The sequence below is a fragment of the Cannabis sativa genome, chromosome 2, assembly GCF_029168945.1.
Source record: "Cannabis sativa cultivar Pink pepper isolate KNU-18-1 chromosome 2, ASM2916894v1, whole genome shotgun sequence".
Classification (NCBI taxonomy): domain Eukaryota; kingdom Viridiplantae; phylum Streptophyta; class Magnoliopsida; order Rosales; family Cannabaceae; genus Cannabis; species Cannabis sativa.
Genome location: NC_083602.1, coordinates 28,352,587 through 28,379,103, shown reverse-complemented (window position 1 = coordinate 28,379,103; position 26,517 = coordinate 28,352,587). Strand labels below are relative to the sequence as shown.

Below are 26,517 nucleotides of genomic sequence, written 5' to 3'. Positions count from 1 at the left end.
GACAAAATTTTGTCATATCTTTCTTGCTGACATCTTTTTTCATGGGTGAAGGCTTCTTGTAAGGGGCTAATGACTGAGTAGCCATGTAAATACTTTCTATATCTTCCATCAGGACAGTAAATGCGGTATACTTGGCAGTATTCTTCCGAGGAGCTTGTTCGGTCTTGCCAGTGAACTTTCCCTTTTTTCCATTCCCTTGCCTATTATTGTTGTTGGACCATTTACCACTTGAGCTTGAATTGCTTGGGTAATGGGGGAGTTGGACGGATGTCCCAGTAGAAGGAACTTTTGGTCGGCTAGGTTTTTGCTCACCTTCTGCTCGTTGGATGGCTTCTTCAAGCTTAATAAATCCTTCTGCGCGGTCAAGAAAGTTAGTCATCGAGTCTACTGGTTCGTTCTTCCTTATGTCCTTCCAAAGTTCGCCAAGGACTTCAATGCCCCCCAATATCGTGGACAACTTTCCTTCTTCGGGAACCCGTGCAACTTTAGTCGCCCCCATCATGAATCTGCTAATGTAGGCTCGGAGAGGCTCCCCTGGTCTTTGCTTTACTTTGACCAGATCTCCTAGGTGCAACGAAAGTTAGCGAGAGGAGGAGAATTGTGCATGGAACTCCGTGGAGAAAGCCTTCCACGAGTTGAACAATCTGGGCGCCAACTTGAAATACCATTGTTGAGCGGCTTTTAAGAGGGTGGCAGGGAAAACTCTGCAACATACATCTCCTCGTACTCCTTGCAGATCCATTTGCATCTTGAAATACTTGAGGTGGGATAAGGGATCTTCCTTTCCAGTATACATCTTCCATTTTGTCATCTTGAACTTGTGGGGCAATTCCAGGATATTAATTTTGGGGGAGAAAGGGATTCCACGTGCTCGGTCCAACTCGAGATCGTTGTTCCTCTAACCGGCCAGGCCTTGGAACATATTTTTTAGTTCGTCCAACTGTGCCTGCACGGCTGGACTAACCTGTTCGGCCTCTTGGTCGACCTGAGTCGCGTCAGCATCTCTTTAAGCAGGATTTTGAGCGTAGGTTCTGGGCCGCACGATTGGTGCATCAAGCTGGTCGTCCAATCCTCTACTCCCGTTCAGATCATTTCTGAGATCATGAGACCCAATATTTCAAATACAGAAACACCTGGCTGCCTTAGTGACTGATTGGTTTGGTCAATTTGCTATTCGAAACCATTAACTGGGTTGGGATTATTGGGTATGACTTCTACTGATGAATTACTAGACAAGGTCTGCCCGCCTACCACTTGGCCCACAAGAGGAATCTGTGACCGGGGATTGGGTGGCTGACCATTTATAGTCTGAGAGGTGCTCATCGCTGGATCTTCCTTTGTTTCGCCCAAGGGGATGACAGTTACAAGTTGTTGTTCGGCGGCCTGATAGGCTTTTCGTATAAACACAGTGACCTGTCGGGTTCGGTCGTCAATGGCTGCTTGTTGAGCCCTTAACGTTTCCATCTCCTTGTCCCTCCATTCAGCGAACATACGCCTCTGCTCTTCAAATATGAGATTTACTGCGGCGCGGAGTTCCTCCTGATCATGATGCAAGGTGTTGGTATGACCCTGCATGACTCCAAGAGCAGCGCGGAGGTTCCAGATTTTAGTGTCTTCTCTAATGGTCGTTTGAACATTGGTAGCGGGCGGAACGACTGTGTTATGAATGCCCTAGTTGGCTGCAGAACTGGTATTCCCAGTCTCTTGCACACCAGGTGCGATTTCACTCACAAGAGTCGCCACACCGTGACCCGCAGTTGATGGTTGTCTGAAATTTATGGTTGGCGGAATCCTCGTGTTCCCTGGATTCTGTCGTGTAGGATCCACGGTCTGTGGATTCTGCGGATCAGCCACGCATCTACGAGTCTGTACCACCATCGTACATGTGATTAGATTTGAGAACGATCTTGAGTTCAGCTCTCAATGAAAGCACCAAAATGTTGACCTCACTTTTAGCCAACGACAATGAGTCTAATTTCTAAGCGACAAGTAGTATAATACGAGTGTAATATAATAAAGCAAAGTAAGACATAAGAATTTTATAGAGATTCTGCCCCGAGCAGTTCGGTAATAGTCTAATCCTCGTAGTTTGTATTGACTTAAGAGCAAGGAGAATAGTTCCTTTTCTTAGAGCTCTTACAATAGTATCTCTAAATATGAATTCTTAGATAGAATGTTTTCAACCCTTTGCCCATATATGAATCACTATTTATAGGGCTATAAGCTTGGGAGGGAAGTATTTCTCTTCTGGTTACAATTGATATAAGTAGAAAGATTGCATAGTAAATACAGAATATACTAATTGTGGGATTCAAACAGCTTGTCATATCTCTGTGATCTGATCCCAAAGTTATAGGGATTTTTTTGATGACTCATAATGCGAAAGCTGAATTTGCTAAGTGTTGGCGTGCTGCGCGAATTGCTCGCTGCCCTGCTTATTGGACTTCGTCCGAGCGAATGTATGTTGTGCCATGTTCGGCATATCTCTTGCGCGCATATACATAAGGTTGATTCAACGTGTCATCATCGTATGATGCCACGTTAGAGTGCAAAAATTAGGATAACAATTTATTAAGTTAATCATATTTTCATTGTACATTGCTTAGTATGTATATTTTGTTACTGGTTACTTTTTAATTTTTAGTCTACATGTTCTGTATATAACAACATATATATATGTACAAAAGGTACTCTTTTATAATTACAACACTTTTATGTAACAAGTATGTGCGTACAACTAATATATATATCATGTTATCGAAATGTAATTATAAACATTTTTGTTTATTAATGTATATTTTTAATTTAAATAAAATAATTTATGTTTTTAAAAGAAAGTTTTTTTTTTGTTTTGTGGAATTTTTATGGTTAATTATTTTTAAATTTTAGGCGTTATAACTTTTATACTAATGTAAATAAGATTTTACATATTAATGATTACTTTTTGTATATTTATTATATATATTAATAAAACACCAAAAAAAAAAAAATCAAATCAAATCAAATCACATTATTAAATGATAATAATAATAATAATAATAATGGCAAAGAAACAAAAAGTTTAGGTTGGATAATGTATAGTATAATAAACTTGTCGGTTTGAAGAAAATTATTTTGTATGAGTAATATTAATATGACTAGTAAAATATTCACACACATATGGATATGCTATCTCTTTTCAACTAATTATATATTTATTAAAAATAAGGTATCCGATTGAATGGATTATAATTAAATGTTCAGGATACAATTAATTAAGGAGGTAAGGGTCACACAATTAATTAAGATCCCCAATCCAAACATCTTCTTATAGCTAAGCCTAAGGTAAATTTAGCTAAATTGTGGGAATTGGCCGGAAAGTGAAAAAGAGAACAATTTATATCACAATCTATTTAGCAAAATTTACAGAATTCGGGTTGTCACCATGTGTCTAGACTGATTGGGCTTCCATGTTATAATACCTTACAAAATTACAAGGTTTCCATATGGTAAAGCTAATTATTTTGTTTCTTATAATACAGGTATGTGAGGCATCAACATTCATCTCCAACACCATTAAAAATTTATTCTTGGTTTATATTTATAATTTTTACATGCAAAATCTTTACTCATGATTTTCATAGCTAGCGTAATATGCACCAAAAAACAGACCATTAACTGTCCCAACGGTCTCATTCAATATAGGGTCAATTTCCACGACGCTTATCTCATCGAGTATCATTAATGTGATTGACTTTAGAATTATATTAATTAATTAAACATTAACAATCTCACAAAAAGCAAATTGTCGATTATTTGTTGCTGAAAATAAATATGTGTGTCCCACACCGTTAATTTAAATATTAATTAATAAAACAAAAAAAAAAAAAACAAATTCTCAAAAGAAAAAGTTAAAATCATCTCCATTATATTCTCGCTCGATCGATACAAGAATTTAATTACAAAGGAAAAAGAAAAAGGTTAATTAATTGATTATTATCCGAAGAAGATAGTGGCCAGCGGGCAAGTATGTTGACCTCTTATATCCAAGATATGATGACTAAACTTATATAATTATAGCTAATAACTTTCTTAATTATTAGCTATACACATATAAATATAGAGATTTTGACTACCAAAAAGAAGAAAAAATGATCACATGTGGGCGGTCTCGTGTAATTTTACCATGGGCATGCACCGTCAGTTTCAGATATACTGAGAAGCTCTTCTAAGTAGTCCGCTCCTAAATCCTCCAACACCACCACATTCTCCTCAAACGACGTCGTTTCGTTATAAACGACACAATTATTATTAGTAGTAATAATCTTGTTTTGTTTGTGAATAATCTGCTTATTAGTCTTCTTAGAAGTTTTTCTCTTGAGAGAATGCCTCTTTTTCAGGGCCAACACCGGAGAACAACCTTCTTCGTTTCTATACTTCATATCCCTAAGTGACTGGCACACCTTCTCCGCCGGAAAATTGAGAACAGCCAGCGATCCTCGCATTGCGAATGCAGCTTGGTCGTAAGCCAAGGCGGCAGCCTCAGCCGTGTCGAAGGTCCCAAGCCAAACCCTGACGCCGTTTCTCGTCGAGTCTCTTATCTCCGCCGCGTATTTTCCCCACGGTCGCTTCCTCACTCCTCGGTAAGAGATCTCTTCTTGATATAATAGTACTTCCTGGTCTGATGATTTCGATGAATTTACCTCTTCGTGATCGAGTTTGTTATTGGAGGCCGTAGTAGTACTAGTCGTAGTTGTGGTTGTGCTCGATAAATTTGATTCGGCCAAAACGCCGTAGAGAAGCATTTCTTCTGTGTCGTTTTCGTTGAAAGGAAGGGGAACTTGGTTGTCGTTCATCATCAACAAGCTGTCCCATGACATAGATTCAAGATTAGATGAGTATAAGTTGAAGCTAGAATAATCACACTCTGAATTTGGATATGGGACGAACGAGGTGGAATAATATGGATCCATGTACAAATAGTGTACTATGTATAGTTTTGAAGTTGTAGATAAATATATGTAATGTTTTTATTTTATTTTTTTTTGATAATTGGTTGGTTGAGTGGTTGTGTTTTTGGTCATATGAGATAATAACTTAAATGTCTTCGAGAATCGAGATATATATATAGTACATACTATAGAGAGGTGTAATAGCTAGAGAGGCTAACCCCACACATGATTTTATAACACTGAAAAATATGATAACATTTTAATATAAACGGAGAGAGAGAGTTGGAAACAAATTTGGGTCGTTAATGGGTTTTTATGGGCCCAGGGGACCAAACTCATAGATTGTTGGCACGTGAGTCAAAAAAAGAGAAAGTCGTTCGTGGGTATAGGCGGCCAGGTCTACATGAAAATTGAAATTCAAACTCGTGACATCAGCGTGATGACGTAAAATAATTTTTATAAATTTAAAAAATCCTAATCCTATAATAGAGCTAAATAATAACAATTTAATGATAAAATATAGGACAGTGCCTGATCCACTTGGTGTTGGTGGCCGTGTTCACTACTTACTTCTTACTTACACTGCTGTTGTGTCTCGTCTTTGTCGCAAAACGTCACCGTCTCGGCCGTCTCTATGTGGACCCATTTGGCAGGAGAGAATAGAAGATTAGCAATAGCAACTAGAAGAAAGAAGGGGATATTAGGAATATAATGGGAATAGAAGAAGCTGCAAATTTATATAATAATTAATAATTTTATTTTATGATTAAAAGAAAAATATTTATTCATGATTCTTCCTAAGGACCAATTGTTTGTCGGTATATTTAATACATACATAGCCCTATATTGCATTCTATTTTATTTAGTTGTAAGCCAATAATTTTGATGTGAGGTATTTATCGTTTGTGATATATAATGTCCATAAGAGCATCAACAATGGTGCAATTTTTATTATTGTTTAAGTAAACTCTGCTACAATTACTTCACAAATCTCTCCACCTTTCTCCTCCACATCACTCTCCCTCGACCCCACCCTTCACAAGCAATTTCTAATACCAACCTTATTAAACTTGCCCTAACAAACAATACATAATTTAATTATCAATCACTGTGAGGTGATTGGTATTAAAAGATAATATAGAATTGAGAAAAAAAATAAGAGAAGATAGAAAATAAAGAGAATAACATAGTGTCGTACAATGGAATATAATCATGATTATATGTTCAAAAGTTTAATTTCTATAATTTATCAGTTTACTGAATTTAGACTGGCATGATATTCAACGATAAGGTATGCTTACACATTGGATAAGTGCTATGTCATTTTCAGGGCATTGGCAAAGTTTACCAGTATCGGATGTATGGAGTATACATTGGAAGGGATCGATATTGAACTTGGATAAGATATCATAAACTTACCGTTATATCTTTCTAAGTCAATACCAATAGTTGATCTTAGGTCTATGGAATGATTTATCACTTTGTATATTTTTGATTGCTTATATGAATAGTTAGATCTTCTATTCATACACTAGGTTTAAGTACTTTTTTCAAGACACCTTGATGTCTCGTTTAATACTTTCTTATATAATGCGAGTCGTTAGTATTCAGCTTCAAATGTGAGTTATGAGTTATATCTCATTTATAACTTTTGATTTTCCTTTCTCGTTAGACAGCATTTTAATCAAAAAGTTATTCATGATAGTTTGATCCTCCTTTCTCGTCAGAAAGGTTTGATCAAGAACTTTAAAAATTTTCAAAAACTTTTAAAGTGGTGGGTTTGCACTATATCATGTATTTCTAGATAAATTCCGGTTAATCATACACATATGCCCCTTAAGTAATTTTAAAGAATAACAATTTGTAATTACTTGAAAAAAGAAATGATAACTTTATTCATAACTGAAGTTTAAAATATTACATCAGAAATGTGAGTTACAATCATTAATTTACTGGTAGTAGGGTCGTAAATATTTCATGTTCCAGTAGTTCTTTATCAGCGAGCCATTTAGCCGAGCCAATTTGTAAACCCCGGTTCCTAATATCGCTTCAATCACATACGGACCCTCCCAGTTCGGGTTGAATACTCCTACAGATGCGTCTCTCATATTTGCAAATACTCGCCATAGCACCAAGGCTCCAATATTGAATAGCCTCTTTTTGACCCTTTTGTTGAAGTATCTTGTTACTCGGTGTTGATACGCTGCATTAGTAACTTGCGACTTAGTATGATTTTCATCAAGCAGATCCAAGGACAGTTTTAAGAGCTCTTGGTTTTCTTCTTGATCATAAAACTCTCGTCTATCAGTCGAGATGTTTACTTCCATAGGTTACATTGCTTCCGAGCCAAATGCTAGCGAGAATGGAGTATGTCCTGTTGCTGTCTTTTCAGTAGTTTTGTGAGCCCAAAGTACTTGAGGTAGTTCATCGACCCATCTACCTTTGGTAGCATCTAACTTCTTCTTGATAGTATCCTTCAAGGTTTTGTTAACAACTTCCACTTGTCCATTCGCTTGAGGTTTGGATACTGACGAGAAGCTCTTAATTATTTTGTTCCTCTCGAAGAACTCGGTGAATAAGTCACCATCGAACTGAGTTTCGTTATTGAACACTATCTTCATTGGAATTCCAAACCTGCAAACAATGTTTTTGACAACAAAGTCAAGAACTTTCTTGGAAGTTATGGAGACAAGAGGTTCAGCCTCGGTCCATTTAGTGAAGAAATCAATTGTTACCACTGCGTACTTGGCTCTCCCTCACCCTGTGGGAAGTGCCCAAATCAGATCAATCCCCCATATAGAAAATGGGTAAGGCGAGGTCATCATCCTCAGTTCCGTTGGTGGTACGAGAGATATATGTGAAAATCTCTGACACTTATCACATTTTTTGAAAAACTCTTGGGTGTCCTTGTTGATTGTTGGCCAGTAATATCCTTGTCTAATGATATTTTTTAATAGACTCTACCAACCTGCATGATCCCCACAAAAGCCTTCATGAATTTCTCTGATAATCTCGTTCGCTTCTGTAGGAAGTACACACTGAAGTAGAGGCATTGAATAACCTCTTCTATATAGTTTGCCTTCAACTATTGTGTAGCGAGACACTGAATACAAGAGTTTTTGCGCCTCGTTTTTTTCAGTTGGAAGTTTTCCGTCGAGTAAATAATTGATCATAGGAGTCATCCATGTAGGTGAGATATCTATCATCTCGATGTCTTCCTTTTCACGTATACTTGGCTCGTTTAGCATCTCCACTGAAATCAAGATTAGTTCATCCAAATCGTTATGTGAGGCCAGTTTTGCTAAGGCGTCAGCATTAAAGTTCTATTCTCTTCGGATTTGTTTGATTTTAAAATAATCAAATCATTCCAAGTTCTTCAGAATACTTAGCCATTTTTCAGGCCCTTAGCCTGGTATTCCACGAGAACCTGATTTACAATCAGTTGCAAATCACTATGACATATGAGATTCTTGACCTTTAACGCTTTGGCTATCCTCAAACCAGCGATCAAGGCTTCAGACTCAGCCTCGTTGTTTGATGCATCAAATTGAAACCTCAAAGAATAATGAAACATAAAGCCCTCTGGAGAAATTAATATCACCCCTGCACACGAGCCCTGCTCGTTGGATGCACCATCTACGAATAACTTCCAAGTGTCTGCGTCTCGCTGAATAAGTAGATTTTCTTCTGGAGTTATTCCTGTTGGGTTTTATGCCCTAAATAAAACTCATTTCAATATAATGAGATTTACTTATTAATATAGATCAGAAATAACATTTAATGTTGCATGGTTCACATGATTTATTTCATGATTATATGTACATAATGTATAAATTCATCTGAAACCCTTTTCACATACTTGATCCTGTTTATTGTGCCGTCAACACATTGGAAAGTAAACATGACTATGTGAATAAAGTTTCCTAGATTTATCAGACACAGGGTTTTACTGATATGATAATCTACAACAGAGTTTACTTGCATTTGGAGAAGTGTTATGCTCTTTCCAGAACATTGGTTAAAGTAAAGCTCAGGTTGGATGCATGGAGTATGCATCGGAAGGGACCGATATTGAACTTTGACTTAGATTTAATTAAACTTACCGTAAAATCTATTCAAGTCAATATCGCCTAGTTGATCCTAGATCAAATGATCTTAATCCTGTTATGATTAGGCTCAATCTTGAAAGGCTATTCGTGTTCCTTGAATTGTTAGTTAAGCCTACCTTTTGGTCAGGGTGATACGTACTTTTTGGGAACATGGTAGTGCAATTGAGTGGGAGCGCTAACATAAACATGGAATCTATAGCTTCTATCTGGCGAATAGTAAGCAAAGGATGATCTCCTTCGAGCTTGACCAAACGAACATAAATGGTAGAGTACTCATTTCACATAAGCTGAAATATCATTTATACAGGGTCAAGTGTTTTAAGGAATAAATACATTGTAGGGTGTAACGGTAATTTAATCCCTTTACAGTGTAGATCATTCATATAGAGGATTATTGATCACATTAGGATTATAACAATGGATAACTAATGATGTGTCTATATGGTGGAACATATAGAGCATTCTATATACTGAGAGTGCAATTCTAAGTTCTATGCGTGGATTCAACGAAGAATTAATAAGTTAGTGAATTTTAGTGCTAAATTCTTGATCTACTTATTGGAAGCTCGGTTATATAGACCCATGGTCCCCCCACTAGTTGAGATAATATTGCTTGTAAGACTCATGTAATTGGTTTTGATTAATCAATTATAATTCACGAATTAGACTATGTCTATTTGTGAATTTTTCACTAAGTAAGGGCGAAATTGTAAAGAAAGAGTTTATAGGGGCATATTTGTTAATTATGATACTTTGTATGGTTCAATTAATAAATATGATAAATGACAATATTATTTAATAATTATTTATAGTTATTAAATAGTTAGAATTGACATTTAAATGATTGAATTAGGAAATTGGCATTTTTGAGAAAATCAGATACAAAAGGTGTTAAAATTGCAAAATTGCAAAGCCCAAGGCCCAATCCATTAAAGGCATGGCCGGCCACCTATTGTAGCATTTTAAATTGATTTTTTCATTATTTTAATGCCATATAATTCAAATCTAACCCTAGTGGAATGCTATAAATAGATAGTGAAGGCTTCAGGAAAAACACACTTTTCTTCAGACTTTCTGAATCAGAAAAAACTGAGCCTTCTCTCTCCCTATCTTTAGCTGACCACTCTCTCTCTTCTTCCTTAGAATTTCGAAATCCTTACTGTATGAGTAGTGCCCACACACATCAAGTGATACCTCAATCATAGTGAGGAAGATCGTGAAGAAAGATCATCAGCAAAGGAGATTCAACATCAAAGATTCAGAGTAAGAGATCCAGGTTCAGATATTGATAATGCTCTGCTACAGAAAGGAATCAAGGGCTAGATATCTGAACGGAAGGAGTCATTATATTCCGCTGCACCCAATGTAAGGTTTCCTAAACTTTATATGTGTTTAATTTATCGTTTTAGAAAGTTCATATTTAGGATGTTAATAAACATACTTGTGAGTAGATCTAAGATCCTGGTAAAATAAATTCCAACAACTGGCCTCAGAGCCATGGTAATTGATTTACTTACAAGAAATTTGGACTTTAAAACGATTCTTTGTATGTTCTTTGGATGGTATCATGTTGTATTGAGTGTTATTTGATGATTGATTGATGTTTGTGAAATTTTCGTGAAAAATAATTGCGATTTTATCTCTGAAATTATTTTTATTGGATAGTATGGAAAAAATTAAGCAAGTTAGCCTTTTACAGAACTTAATTTGGATTTTATTTGAATTAGTTATGATTTTTTGAAGATTTGAAAAAATTGGGGCTGTGCTGATTTTTTCCTGCGATCGCAAATCTGTCCGTACAGTTTCGAAATTTTTTGTTTTTCTTTAATTTTTCATGCTTTTTCATGGAATTAACTTCCAATTTTTTGTATAGTTTTGTATTTATACTATTACTATTCCTAATTCAATTCTAATTATCATTTTGAATTAATTTAATATTTTTAAATTTAATTCAAGATATTAGTGTAATTTGAATTTGAATAGAATTAGTATCTATCTTCTTGCTTAAAAATCTATCTTATTTTTAAATTTGATTATATCTTATTTTTTTTAAATTTAAGGTCAGATTTTATAAGATATTTATAAAATCTTTTAAGATATTTTTAAGATATCTTATCTTTTAAGATATTTTTAATTATATCTTATCTTTTAAGATTTTTTTTAAAATTAAATCTTTTTAGATATTTTGACCTTATTTAAATTTAAAATAAGATATTTATAATCATGTAATTTTAAATAGATATAAGATATTTTGCTAATTTTTTAAATTTTGTTATTTTATTTATTTAAATTACATTTAAAATTTGAAAAAGATATTTATTTATCTTTTCTAATTTTTTATTTAATTTTTATTTATAAAATAACATTTTTTTGAAATGATATTTAGGTTGGTTGAAACCTAATTTTTCAAAAATTGTAGGTTTAATTTTAAATTTTTATTTAAAATTTCGAATTTTTTCAAATTTTTTAAAAATTTTCGAATTTTTTTTTATTTAATTAATTATTTTCGAAATTAAATATTTAATTTAAAATTAAATAAATCCTACATCCAACTATCCAACTAACCTTGTTGCAGGAGTATGTGTTTTAGCTTGTTTGTAAGTTTTCAAAACCTATTATTACTTGATTGCAAATAGCCATGGTTACTTTTTGCCAGATCTAATGATCTGATGGCTCCCTTGGTCAAGATAATAATTTGTAACAGGTATATTTACAATATTCTTTCATCTGTGTATGACCTAGCAACATGATAGGACCCATCCAAAGTGTGCCTGTGTGAGCCTATGTGTTTAATTTTATTATAGATGCGTATAGGTTAATGTTGCTAAAATAAATTATCATAGTTATTGATAGAATTTATTTAGGCCCATTTAGTTTTTGGGCCTATTCAATTAATAACAGTTGTTCTTATTAAGGTTAAATTCCTCTCTTTTGGGCCTTGTGTGAGAGTTGGGAGCCATAGAAGTGGGTACGACATACTGAACCCAGCACCCCCTCACACAAACCACCCCAATTGTGAAGGCCCATTTGCCTGATTTGTATGACTGTACTAGGTTAATTACACTAGTTTAACCTAATTAAAATTGATTAGCAACATAATTAATTTCATTTATTTTGAAATTAATTTAGAAAATCATAGTTTAAAGAATTTTATATTCTAAGCTAAACTATATGTATTTTCTTGTATTTAATTAAATATAGAATTATAACCATCTAGATTCTTTCTGGAACTTAATTTAAATTTTTCATTAAATATTCTTATTTAAGTTAATATTTAGTTATCTACAACTAACCAACTTAAATCTGAATATCTTTTGAATTTCAAATTTCAAAATTAAGTTGAGGAATTTTAGGCATTGGTTATTAAGATTCTTTAGATATTTTTTTTAAGTTAATATCTTTTTGAATATTAACTTAAAATGGAATATTTTCAAATTAAGTGGTTACAACTTAATTTTTGATATTTAATTAAATTTAAATTTGAAAATATTTAAGTTCTAGATTTTTTCTAATACAACTTAAATTAGATATTTTTTCAAATTTTGTGGAAAAGATACTTAGTCAAATAAGATATTTTCTAGATAGTTATTTCTAGACTACTTATTATTTCTAATAATTAAATAGGAAAATATTATACATTGTGAAATTAATTATTTATATAATTAATTTTGGTACAATTTATTTTAAGTATATTTTTTCTAGTATTAAACTAGAGATTAATAATTAAGCCTTCTCTACACTTAATTATTTATTTCTTGAATTTAATACATTTAATTAATTTGAAAAATTAAATATCTAAGTTGATTTTTATCATCATACTTAAATATTTCTTTTTCATGACATTTAATTAAATAGAAAATTATTTTTAGTTGAAATTTATTTTTTCAACTAAATTTAAATAATTTTCAAAAATATATTTTTTCTTTATTTTATTAATCAATTTTCGAAATTGCATTTCTTAAATGCTGGAATTTCGAATTTTATTTGAAAAATAGATTAAGTTGTAAATTAATTAATTATTTTAATTAATTTTGGACCAACTTAAATCAATGATTTTTTCATTAATTGATTAATTTAAAAATAATTGAATTAAAGTATATTATTAGAAATAGAATTAATTAGTCAAAGGAAAATCTTGATAGATGATATTTTTGCTTGAAGTATTTTTCTAGTGTATTTAATTAAATAGAAAATTAATATTTAAGTTGATTTTCATCATCATACTTAAATATTTGAATTTTTCTTATATCTATTTAATTAAATAGGAAAATTATATTTTTTGTTGTAAATTAATTTTATTAATTAATTTTGGGCCAACATTAAATTTGAATAATTTTTCCAGGATTAATTTTTTATTTTAACATGCATTTTCGAAAATTGTATTCTTAAATACTTAAATTTTTCGAAATGCAATATATATTTATAGAAAATTAAATTTGAGTTGTAAATTAATTTATATTAATTTTGTAACAACTTAAATTGAATATTTTTCTAAATATTTATTGGAAATTATTACTAAGATGGAAATAATTCATGTTATTTTTATATCCATCTAAGTAAAATTTATAAATATTAAATTAAAATTTATATTTAGAATTTTTCATTCTAAATTGGAAATTTTAAATAAATATATATTTAAAATAAATAAATTAAATAAAGAGAATCAAAGAAAATACAACTCACTTTAAATAATGAGCTTGATTATTATTAAGATATTCGATCTCCATTGTTGGTCTTACAAAAGTTAAATGTTTTCAATATAACCTCGAGACGCTAGACTTCGTCCCCCTATGGATGGTTATTCGTTGAACGCATTTAACACCGTAAGATTTCATTTGAGAAGTGTTTTGTAAGTTTTCGTCTCTATTAGACTCTCCCCTACGGTGACTACTTAGAGATAAACTTATGAAACATGAAACAATGGTAGAGGCTCATGAAATGAGAATAACCTTGACTCTCACCTACCGGGACAACGTTGGATTCTTATTTTGATCGAATAAAAGGTTGCTAGAATGGTTTCTATTTTAGATGAGCTGACAACTCTATTCAATAAATGATGCTTTGACTCTCGCCTTAGGGACCTTTGTATCAGTTTGTTGAAAACCTTGAAAATTATTTAGGATTGTATGTTTTAGTATTTTCACTAGTCATTCCTACTTGCTATATGCTTATAATTTCTGAATTGTGTATGAATTTATATTGAACCATGTTATTTTCTGTTATTAAGTTGTAGTTTAATTTCGAATCTTCATTGTTGGTCTAACATGTTTGTTTTTCTAATGAGATAAATCCCTAGTGGATTTTCACCATTAGACATACATAATAGTGTTAGATCTCGAAAGATAAATATTGTATATGCGACATCTAGCTGTTCATCAATTGATGACACCTAAGACTAGTATTTTTACGATATGAAACAAGAAGATAACATAAATAAGATTACTTTGTCTTTCGCTAATCGAAGCATCGTTGGATTCTTATTTTTAAACGAAATTATCCTAATTCCTCTTAGCTTATTCATTTCGAATAAGCTCAATAACATATCATTGGTTGAATGGTCTATAAATCATTTCATGTCATTTTATATTTTCTCTTAAGAAATTAAATGACGCATATGATTATAATCCCGAAATTCTATTCCCAATTGATATAAATCCTCAATCTTAGAAATCTCCTACTTGTATGGGCAAATCTGACTTAGAGTTTGTATTAGTAGTGGTGGTCCAAGAAAGAATTACTCATTATATTTGGTTGAATTTAAGTCTTTGACTTTAATTTTAGAATCCAAACAGAAATTTTCTTATATTTCTAATTCCAGAATACAATACAGTTACACTTTTTCAAGTGTTTAATATCCATCTTCTATTAATGGATTAAAACTGTATGGAATATGAGTTAGGTATTCTGTGACCAGGATCCACTTGAAGTATTCTAAGAACTCTTTCATGTAACTAAACCTATGTCATCAATAGACACTACCATTTTTTTTTAATCTATGGCATTTGTATCTTGTTCATAGTGGATTTGACAAGATCAATCTCTGCAAAGAGTTAATATGCCTATATCCACTGAAAGTAGTTCATCTCATTCGCAGATGGATGTACATTCAGGGGTGGATATGAGTTTTTCGTTGTATTCTTAAAACGATAACTCTAGATTATACCTTTTAGCAAGAAATTTGAAATGTTTGAAAAATTTCATTAATTTCTAGCAATGGTTAAAACCATTAAGGTAAGTGGTTAAAGATCTTGCGAACTGATAGGGGTGGAGAAATAGTTAGTAGATATGCAGTTCAAAGATCATTAAATTGATTTTTGAATTATATCCAAACTTACCTCCCCAGAAATTTCGAGTTGCATATTGATGATTAGTTACTAGTCGTTGCCTAAATCCTTCTATGGTAATACAATTTCAGAATGATGTAATGGTTGTATACTTAATGTAAATCATTACTAGATTCATGGATGACCTAATCAAAATCTTAAGAAAAGCTAGAACTGTTAACCATGGTTTGTTAGCTATTCTAAGTGATTAGGGGTGGACCATCCCATTGTCAATAGATAAGAAAGTGTTTGTTCAAACAAATACTACTTTTCTAAGATAATGACTAAGTCTGAAAACAAGTAGCAAATAAAGGAGATATTTAATTCTTGATTCCAAAAGTGTTCTATCATCTTATTTAACATATGATGATCCCACTGCCTCTGTTGTCTTGTCACAACCGAAGAGGTCAATACCATTTAGTTTTCTTCGACATAATTCACGGTACCTTGTCGTAGTGGGAGAATTTTTAGGAACTCACCTTCTTATGACTTGGGAGACACTAGTGATTAAAATCCATTGTGAGTTTAAACAAGTAATGGATTGTCAAGATAAGAAAATAAGAAGAAAGCCAATAGAACTATGGTTTAATCCATTCACATGGAGTAACCTAAAGTTTTCTATTACAGGGACATAAAAGGAAATTTTCGTTTATAAGTCCATTCAATGGACTTAACAAAACTTCCTGTTCCTAGTATCATAGGTTTGAGTTTATCTAAACCTATGGCTTGTGGTATACCTGGTAATTACTTACTCTAATACAAGCAACTTACTTTAGTAAGATGCTGAAGCATTTTCTTTCTAATGGCAATCTATAGAAGCTTCACAACTTCTTAGGTATAGATTTTATTTATCTAAGGAAAAGTCTTAACTATTCCAAAAAAGATAAAGCCATGAAAGAATTTCTTACATCAACAGTGAGAGGTCTTAGATATGCTTTTGTATGCCTTAGACCAGACAACTGTTGTTGAGTGGGAGTAATGAGTAGGTATCAGATTAATCCAGGAGAAGAACATTGGAAGACAATCAAGTAAATCCTAAGATAAAGAAGAGGAACTATATGGGTGTGTTTAAAACTCTTAGACTACACCATATCAGATTTCAAAATTTGCCTATGTGCTAGTAAATATTTCTGATAAGATGGTGATTACTCTGGGGGTGGAATAGTGATTTTGGAGAAGTGTAAAAACCTATCTGAAGTCTCTAGGTCTACTAGAGAGAGACTGAATGTTAAAGCTGCAGGAAAGGTACTTATTCAGTCTAAGGAAAGTTCTATACATTTTTGGCATCATTCCAAATTGCCTTAAACTACTAGTGTTAATTTCCTGATTAACCAAAAGTAGTTGCCAAAGATATAGAATCCAGTATCCCAAGAGAGTAGACAAATAGAGAGGAATTTCACATTATCAATGATTTTGTGATTAAAGGAAGAGTAATAGTGGAGAAAAGGTCGTGGTTAATTCAACCTTTCAGATCCTATTACGAGGAGTTTACTACTACTACACTTGATTTGTATATCGAGGTGTTGAGATTATTTGAAACGCACTTTTTGTTTTATATTAGTGCAAGTGGGAGTTTGTTGGGTTTTATGCCCTAAATAAAACTCATTTCAATATAATGAGATTTACTTATTAATATAGATCAGAAATAACATTTAATGTTGCATGGTTCACATGATTTATTTCATGATTATATGTACATAATGTATAAATTCAATACGAAACCCTTTTCACATACTTGATCCTGTTTATTGTGCCGTCAACACATTGGAAAGTAAACATGACTATGTGAATAAAGTTTCCTAGATTTATCAGACACAGGGTTTTACTGATATGATAATCTACAACAGAGTTTACTTGCATTTGGAGAAGTGCTATGTTCTTTCTAGAACATTGGTTAAAGTAAAGCTCAGGTTGGATGCATGGAGTATGCATCGGAAGGGACCGATATTGAACTTTGACTTAGATTTAATTAAACTTACCGTAAAATCTATTCAAGTCAATATCGCCTAGTTGATCCTAGATCAAATGATCTTAATCCTGTTATGATTAGGCTCAATCTTGAAAGGCTATTCGTGTTCCTTGAATTGTTAGTTAAGCCTACCTTTCGGTCAGGGTGATACGTACTTTTTGGGAACACGGTAGTGCAATTGAGTGGGAGCGCTAACATAAACATGGAATCTATAGCTTCTATCTGGCGAATAGTAAGCAAAGGATGATCTCCTTCGAGCTTGACCAAACGAACATAAATGGTAGAGTACTCATTTCACATAAGCTGAAATATCATTTATACAGGGTCAAGTGTTTTAAGGAATAAATACATTGTAGGGTGTAACGGTAATTTACTCCCTTTACAGTGTAGATCATGTTGGGTTTTATGCCCTAAATAAAACTCATTTCAATATAATCAGATTTACTTATTAATATAGATCAGAAATAACATTTAATGTTGCATGGTTCACATGATTTATTTCATGATTATATGTACATAATGTATAAATTCATCTGAAACCCTTTTCACATACTTGATCCTGTTTATTGTGCCGTCAACACATTGGAAAGTAAACATGACTATGTGAATAAAGTTTCCTAGATTTATCAGACACAGGGTTTTACTGATATGATAATCTACAACAAGAGTTTACTTGTATTTGGAGAAATACTATGTTCTTTCCAGAACATTGGTTAAAGTAAAGCTCAGGTTGGATGCATGGAGTATGCATCGGAAGGGACCGATATTGAACTTTGACTTAGATTTAATTAAACTTACCGTAAAATCTATTCAAGTCAATATCGCCTAGTTGATCCTAGATCAAATGATCTTAATCCTGATATGATTAGGCTCAATCTCGAGAGGCTATTCGTGTTCTTTGATTTGTTAGTTAAGCCTACTTTTAGGTCAGGGTGATACGTACATTTTGGGAACACGGTAGTGCAATTGAGTGGGAGCGCTAGCATAAACATGGAATCTATAGCTTCTATCTGGCGAATAGTAAGCAAAGGATGATCTCCTTCGAGCTTGACCAAACGAACATAAATGGTGGAGTACTCATTTCACATAAGCTGAAATATCATTTATACGGGGTCAAGTGTTTTAAGGAATAAATACATTGTAGGGTGTAACGGTAATTTAATCCTTTTACAGTGTAGATCATTCATATAGAGGATCATTGATCACATTAGGATTATAACAATGGATAACTAATGATGTGTCTATATGGTGGAACATATAGAGCATTCTATATACTGAGAGTGCAATTCTAAGTTCTATGCGTGGATTCAACGAAGAATTAATAAGTTAGTGAATTTTAGTGCTAAATTCTTGATCTACTTATTGGAAGCTCGGTTATATAGACCCATGGTCCCCCCACTAGTTGAGATAATATTGCTTGTAAGACTCATGTAATTGGTTTTGATTAATCAATTATAATTCTCAAATTAGACTATGTCTATTTGTGACTTTTTCACTAAGTAAGGGCGAAATTATAAAGAAAGAGTTTATAGGGGCGTATTTGTTAATTATGATACTTTGTATGGTTCAATTAATAAATATGATAAATGACAAAATTATTTAATAATTATTTATAGTTATTAAATAGTTACAATTGGCATTTAAATGGTTGAATTAGAAAATTGGCGTTTTTGAGAAAATCAGATGCAGAAAAGATAAAACTGCAAAATTGGAAAAAGTGAGGCCCAAATCCACTAGTATAGGGCCTGCCACTTTTGTAGGAAATTTAAACTGATATTTTCATTATTTTAATGCCAAATAATTCAAACCTAACCCTAGTGGAATGCTATAAATACATAGTGAAGGCTTCAGGAAAATTACACTAAAATTTCTACACTTTTTCTGACACTTTCTGAATCAGAAAAACCTGAGCCTTTCTCTCTCCCTATCTTTAGTTGCCACTTCTTCTTTCTCTTCCCTCTTGAATTTCGAAATCCTTAGTGTATGAGTAGTGCCCACACACAGCAAGTGATACCTCAATCATAGTGAGGAAGATCGTGAAGAAAGATCATCAGCAAAGGAGTTTCAGCATCAAAGATTCAGAGAAAGAGATCCGGAGTTCGGATATTGATAATGCTCTGCTACAGAAAGGAATCAAGGGCTAGATATCTGAACGGAAGGAGTCATTATATTCCGCTGCACCCAATGTAAGGTTTCTTAAACTTTATATGTGTTTAATTTATCGTTTTAGAAAGTTCTTATTTAGGATGTTAATAAACATACTTGTGAGTAGATCTAAGATCCTGGTAAAATAATTTCCAACAGATCATTCATATAGAGGATCATTGATCACATTAGGATTATAACAATGGATAACTAATGATGTGTCTATATGGTGGAACATATAGAGCATTCTATATACTGAGAGTGCAATTCTAAGTTCTATGCGTGGATTCAACGAAGAATTAATAAGTTAGTGAATTTTAGTGCTAAATTCTTGATCTACTTATTGGAAGCTCGGTTATATAGACCCATGGTCCCCCCACTAGTTGAGATAATATTGCTTGTAAGACTCATGTAATTGGTTTTGATTAATCAATTATAATTCACGAATTAGACTATGTCTATTTGTGAATTTTTCACTAAGTAAGGGCGAAATTGTAAAGAAAGAGTTTATAGGGGCATATTTGTTAATTATGATACTTTGTATGGTTCAATTAATAAATATGATAAATGACAATATTATTTAATAATTATTTATAGTTATTAAATAGTTAGAATTGACATTTAAATGATTGAATTAGGAAATTGGCATTTTTGAGAAAATCAGATACAAAAGGTGTTAAAATTGCAAAATTGCAAAGCCCAAGGCCCAATCCATTAAAGGCATGGCCGGCCACCTATTGTAGCATTTTAAATTGATTTTTTCATTATTTTAATGCCATATAATTCAAATCTAACCCTAGTGGAATGCTATAAATAGATAGTGAAGGCTTCAGGAAAAACACACTTTTCTTCAGACTTTCTGAATCAGAAAAAACTGAGCCTTCTCTCTCCCTATCTTTAGCTGACCACTCTCTCTCTTCTTCCTTAGAATTTCGAAATCCTTAGTGTATGAGTAGTGCCCACACACATCAAGTGATACCTCAATCATAGTGAGGAAGATCGTGAAGAAAGATCATCAGCAAAGGAGATTCAGCATCAAAGATTCAGAGTAAGAGATCCAGGTTCAGATATTGATAATGCTCTGCTACAGAAAGGAATCAAGGGCTAGATATCTGAACGGAAGGAGTCATTATATTCCGCTGCACCCAATGTAAGGTTTCCTAAACTTTATATGTGTTTAATTTATCGTTTTAGAAAGTTCATATTTAGGATGTTAATAAACATACTTGTGAGTAGATCTAAGATCCTGGTAAAATAAATTCCAACAATTCCTTCTAATAAGAAATCTTCCAACGCTTGGCCCTTGATAGATGTTCGAGGATGATGAGTTATGTCAAACTGCCCCAGTTCAATTGACCATTTTATCAATCTTCCAGAAGCGACTGGTTTTGATAAAACTTGTCTCAAGGGTTGATATGTTAACACTTTAATTAGGTGTGCCTGGAAGTAAGGCTGTAACTTGCGAGATGCGTGGATTAGGCATAAGGAAAGTTTTTCAAGAGGGGAATACCTCGATTCTGCCCCTAGTAACCTTTTACTGACATACTAAATAGGTTTCTGGTGCTTTCCCTCTTCTCGCACTATTGTTGCACTAATCGCGTCTTCTGAGACAGCTAAATAGAGGAGAAATATTTCTCTAGTTACTGGTTTTGCCAAAATTGGAGGTGTCACCAAATGTCTTTTAATGCTTTGAAAGGCCTCCTCACACTCCTCTATCCATTCAAATTTCTTGTTTCCTCGCAATACATTGAAAAAGAGTAGACACTTATCAGTTGACTTCGAAATGAATATGTTAAGTACTGCCATTCTTCCTGTTAAGGCTTGGACTTTCTTAGGCTTGGTTGGTGATGGCGTATCTATCAAAGCCTTGATTTTCTCAAGATTTGCTTAAATGCCCCTTGCGTTGACTATGAATTCCAGAAACTTTCCTGAGGAAACTCCAAAGGAACACTTTTTCGGGTTAAAATTCATATTGTACTTTCTTAATATTTCGAAGCACTCTGCGAGGTCCGTTGTATGACTTCCAATTTTTATAGATTTTACTAACATATCATCGGCGTAAACCTCCATGTTCCGTCCAATCTAATTCGCAAACATTTCATTCACCAGTCGTTGATATGTTGCCCCAGCATTCTTCAACCCAAACGGCATGACCTTGTAACTGTAAAGTCCCATGTTGGTTACGAAGCTCGTATGCACCTGATTTGGGACATGCATTTTTATCTGGTTATATCTAGAATATGCATCCATGAATGACATAAGCTCATGCCCAGCAGTTGCATCCACCAACTGGTCAATCCTGGGTAGTGGAAAGCAATCCTTTGGGCACGCCTTATTCATGTCAGAGAAGTCAATACAAGTTCTCCAAGTTTCGTTTGGTTTTGGGACAAGAACAGGATTGGCTATCCACGAGGGATAAAACACCTCGCGTATAACAACTTATCCACTTTTGGTTTGAGTGCCCCTTGTCTCTCGGAATCGAGGGGTCTCCTCTTTTGTCTCTTTGCTGGGTAGTTTGGATCGACATTTAAATGATCGCAGATAATATTAGGGTCAATCCCTATCATATCTCCATGGCTCCAGGCGAACTGATCCGGGTTCGCCCTTAAAAAACTTAGTAGCTGCTATTTCAATTATTCGTCCAGGTTCTTCCCAATGTAAACACACTTTGTGGGATTTCTTGGGTCCAGAACAACTTCTTCCAATTCTTCAATTGGTTTTAATAAGTTTCTTTCATCATGAATCCGAGGATCAAGATCTTAATCCTTCTTCTCGCCTTCTTCTGTCAAGACTGCCATTAGCTGGTGACCGGCTTTTCTGTGATGTAGCTCTATGCGATAGCATTCACGAGCTAGCATCTGATCACCTTGCACTACTCCCACACCCACTAGTGTCTGAAACTTCAAGGATAAGTACTTGATTGAACTAACTACACCTAGTCTTATTAATCCTAGACGACCCAACAGTATATTGTAAGCCGATGGCAGGTTGCTAACCAAAAAGTGTTGCATAATTGTGGTGGACAAAGGTGCTTCGCCCAAGGTCAATGCAAGCTCAATTATTCCTTGACTAGCAACACTATCGCCACTAAATCCGAAAAGATTTACCATGTAAGGTATCAATTTAGCTTTTTCGAGCCCCATCTTCTTCAGTGTTTCCATGTAAAGGAAGTTTACTGAACTCCCGTTGTCTACCAACACCCTTTATATCCTCTTATTGGGGATATGAACGGTGATCACCAATGGATCGACGTGAGGGTACCTCATGTTCTTTTCATCTTCCTCCAAAAATATAATAGGAGGCTCTTTAGTTTTTATTTTCTTAGAAGGTTCTGGAGCAAATGCAGACTGCTCGTTCTTCACTTCCTTCACGTACCTCTTTTGGGTGTTATTGCTCTCTCCTGCAATATGTGGCCCTCCCAAGGTTACCAGGATATCCCTCTCCTTCCACAAGAGGAGGTTGTAATCCCTAGTTTCTTGGGTTGTTGGGCGGATTGGGCTGGTTATGTCCATTGCCCTGCCTCTTCACATATTGCTTGAAGTGGCCTCGCACGATGAGACTCTCTATCTCATCTTTCAACTAACAACACTCATCTGCTGTGTGCCCGATGTCTTTGTGGTACTTACAATAATTGGTTGGATCTCTTTTATGCCTTGCGTGCTCATGGGCTCAGGTTTACTGAATGCAACCTTATGCTCATGCCCAAGGTAGATATTCTCCCAAGTTTAATTAAGCTCTGTATAAATGGTGTAAACTGGCACGTACTTGTCGTGCTTCTTTTGTTTCTTCTTGTCTTTAGATGACCCCTTAGAGTCGTCTTTCCTTTTTAAGCCAGAGGCCCCTGGATTATTAGCTTTGGTCGAGACAGTACTTGTTGAAACAATGCTGGGTTTGCTTCCTGAGCCAGTTTTTAACAAGTTCATCTCTTTTCGAGCTTCTTCTTTCGAACAAACACCTGAGCCCTCTCGTTGAACTCGGTGATGTTTTTCACTAGACGACCTTGTAGGTCGTCCCACAGTTTGCCTCCAGTAGTGGAGAGATCAGTAGTGATCCCTACCTGAAGGACAGTTAGCTGGGTACCATCATCTAAATTTCTTACTCTCACAGCAGCCACGCTAAAATGACTTAAGTACGCCTTAAGCGTCTCACTTGGTTGTTGCTTTATGTTGGTGAGTGAGGACGCTTCGGGTCACCTATCCCTTGCGGCCTGGAACTACTTTTTGAAGTCCATAGATAGTTGTTCCCAAGAAGTGATGGAATGATGAGTAAATTTTTTGAACCAACTGCTTGCTGCTCCAACTAGTGAGGTGGTAATCAAAATACAACGTAGATTGTTTGTAACATTGCATTATAGTGTTGAAAGTATTCAAATGCAAGACTGGATCAGTGGTCCAATTATATGACGAGACGTGGGGGTTTTTAAATCCCTAGGGGAACGGAGTATTCATGATATCTGGATGGTATGGCTCGAGTTCTTCATCTGAGTCATATCCAGATTGCTTTCCTTGCTCCCCGACTTGATACCTCCTGAACTTATCCTCCAACTCATCTATTCGCAATTGGATTGCATACCCTTGCTTTGGACCGAGTTATTGGCGAATATCAGGTTTTTTCTGGTTCAAGTGTTCTCGCAGATCTGGTTGGTTATAATTGCTAATGGATCTCGTTCTACTCACGGACTGTGTCCTACTTATGGACCTCGTCCTTAAGTGACTTGCAGTCTTACTCGTGCCTGTGCTTTCTTTATCATTGTTGCGACAAGTACTTTCTCCTCCTTGCATTGATTGGTTGTGGGTTCTTGTGCGCCTTGAGATGACACTCGCCTCTTCACGCCCCGTTCTTCTCCCTTGGGTGTGGTTCATCGTGTGCCCCCCACAAGGGTTTGTACGTGCCCCTTCCCTATGGGTTTGGGAAGAATGTTGGCGGTTCCTCGCCGGTGACCTATGTGTTCTAGGTTGTGTCCCATGATTTCCCTCGTTTCCACAAGGAATTTCCTGTTCCCTGGTTTCTGGTCGCCTCCTATTCTCATTTCTATGAGATAATTCTGGATGATCATTTGGCTGTTCATTTTTAGAGGGAACCTCAGTTTCCCCATGTTACTCGTTGTCAGGGGGACCCTCAGTTTCCCCAGGTTGTTCTTTCTGAGCGTTCTGAGGGTTCTCTTGAGCTGTCTCTTCCCTCCTAGTTTGAGAGCCGCGAGGTCTGCCTCATGGTCTTCTAACTCTAGGGTCAGGTTGATCTTGGGTATTATTCTCCTGTGGCACTCTGCCAGCGACTGTCTCACGTTCCAACTCGATGTTTTGCCGGTTTGCCCCCTCCAGGCAGCGTCTAAGTTGGCTGTTTTCCAACTCAACGATCGGCGTATATCTTGTTGGATCGTAGGCGCCATCCTCACCAACTAGACTGGGATGGGCTCTACCAATGCTCATTTCATGTTCTTCATACCTTGTTCCCAGATTATAGGTTCTCCTTGTACGTGTGGTTCGTGTACGTGGGCCACCCTCAGGTTGGATCCTCCTGGAACGAGTGGTCTGCGTGCTTGGGCCAACGTTAGGTTGAGTTCTCCTTGAACAAGTGGTCAGTTTAGATCGTCAATCGGGAGGCCTCTGGGAGCCCATTGGCTCTTTTCCAGGACAGCGAGTGGTTTCTTCATGAGGAGTGTTGACGTTTTCTCCGTTGCCAGCCATGGAGAAAATTGTTTTTCTATACGTATATAAGGAGGTTTTTTTCACGAAGGCTCTCAATGAAAGTACCAAATTGTTAACGCAAATTTTTGTTAACTATATTTGAGCCTAAATTGTGATAGATTTGCACAGAAAACAAAAGCAGTATAGAAAAAATAAGAACACAGAGGTTTTTACGTGGTTTTGCAGTTAAAATTCTGCATAGTCCACGAGTCAATCTTATTAGATCTCTGATATAGTTCTAGGGCTTTTTCTCTAATGAATTTTTTGTCCCTTTTTCAATGTAAACTGCTCCTATGTATAATTAGATAGGAGGGCAGTTAATTACAGATTTGACTGATATTTTATAACAACAATCCCCTAAAATCGTGGGATTGGATTACATCCCACGTAAAGTAAATGCGGTTAATATTTGAAAATCACACAACTGTGATTGGTCCCATTTTACTGGGTCAATGTAAACATGTATTAAATATGTTGTAACACATATTGTTCTGGGATGTCTCCCTGGGAACATAGCAACAATAACCCTGGTAGTGAGCTAGAACTTTTTCCATGTCTTTCTGAGGTTGATAATGTAAACCTCGTCAATTATGCGGTTGAAGACATAACGCTCCGTTTGACAATCGCAGTTCTTGGTGACAAGGTGAACTTCAGCAATCAACATCATTTGAATGTTAGCTTCTATATGAGAGAGCTGACTCAACGGAGTTGTGAATCTCATTGAAAGATGTTTGGAGTTGATTAGTGAAGGTACCATGAGCGAGTCTTCCTATAGCGAGATGGATGCCTTGCTATTAGTTGTTTAGATTTACTCGACTGTTATACTTAGTTTGTATAATGTGATTATACGCTGAGTGTCTTAACAGTCATCATGTCCCGTCTACGTCTCTTCATGCATAGTGAGGTTGATGCCTCGCCTTGCACATTTAGTGTCGCATGGTTTCTCGTTAATGTGCGAGGCAACAGTTTGTATATCTTTATCTCATGTAAGACCTTACAGTCAGCGAGTTGTAAATATACTCTGTCAATTCTACATTTAATGAGTTATTCCATTTCTAAATATAATTATCATTACATTTGTTGATTCGTATTCTTCCCAGTTTGACACGTGGCCTCCTCTGAAGTGCTAGCCAAATTTCGGGTATAACAATGTGCTCATGGGGATTTTCATGGACTTTACACGTGGCCTCCTTTGATGTACTTGGTTTGACTTATGAATATGCCATACTTTTGTTGCTTAATTTGATGTCCAAGGAAAAAGTTAAGATCTCCCATCATGCTCATCTCAAACTCACTATGCATACACTTAGAAAATTCTTCACAAAGAGCACCATTAGTAGCACCAAAGATAAT

The 26,517-nt window shown here is 34.8% G+C and overlaps 2 protein-coding genes across 2 annotated transcripts; both read right to left on the bottom strand.

Moving 5' to 3' along the window:
- Positions 1 to 3,880: 3,880 nt before the first annotated feature.
- LOC115718716 (ethylene-response factor C3) lies at positions 3,881 to 5,166 on the bottom strand. The gene has a single exon (XM_030647537.2). It carries the CDS (start codon positions 4,950 to 4,952, stop codon positions 4,161 to 4,163), a length of 792 nt encoding a protein of 263 aa, XP_030503397.1. The 5' UTR covers positions 4,953 to 5,166; the 3' UTR covers positions 3,881 to 4,160.
- A 2,095-nt stretch (positions 5,167 to 7,261) lies between these two features.
- LOC115719995 (uncharacterized) lies at positions 7,262 to 8,179 on the bottom strand. Its single transcript, XM_030649165.2, has 2 exons — positions 7,896 to 8,179; positions 7,262 to 7,565 (listed from the first exon to the last, which is right to left on the bottom strand). The coding sequence occupies exons 1-2, from the start codon at positions 8,177 to 8,179 to the stop codon at positions 7,262 to 7,264; spliced, it is 588 nt and encodes a 195-aa protein (XP_030505025.2).
- Between the last annotated feature and the right edge of the window lie 18,338 nt (positions 8,180 to 26,517).

Bases quoted from the DNA above. Each gene is read 5' to 3' on its own strand.
- LOC115718716 (XM_030647537.2), bottom strand. From the start codon at position 4,952: ATGGATCCATATTATTCCACCTCGTTCGTCCCATATCCAAATTCAGAG.
- LOC115719995 (XM_030649165.2), bottom strand. From the start codon at position 8,179: ATGCTAAACGAGCCAAGTATACGTGAAAAGGAAGACATCGAGATGATA. The intron at 7,566-7,895 runs GTAGAGTCTATT...CATTGTTTGCAG, and splicing joins TGTGGGGATCATGCAGGTTG to GTTTGGAATTCCAATGAAGA.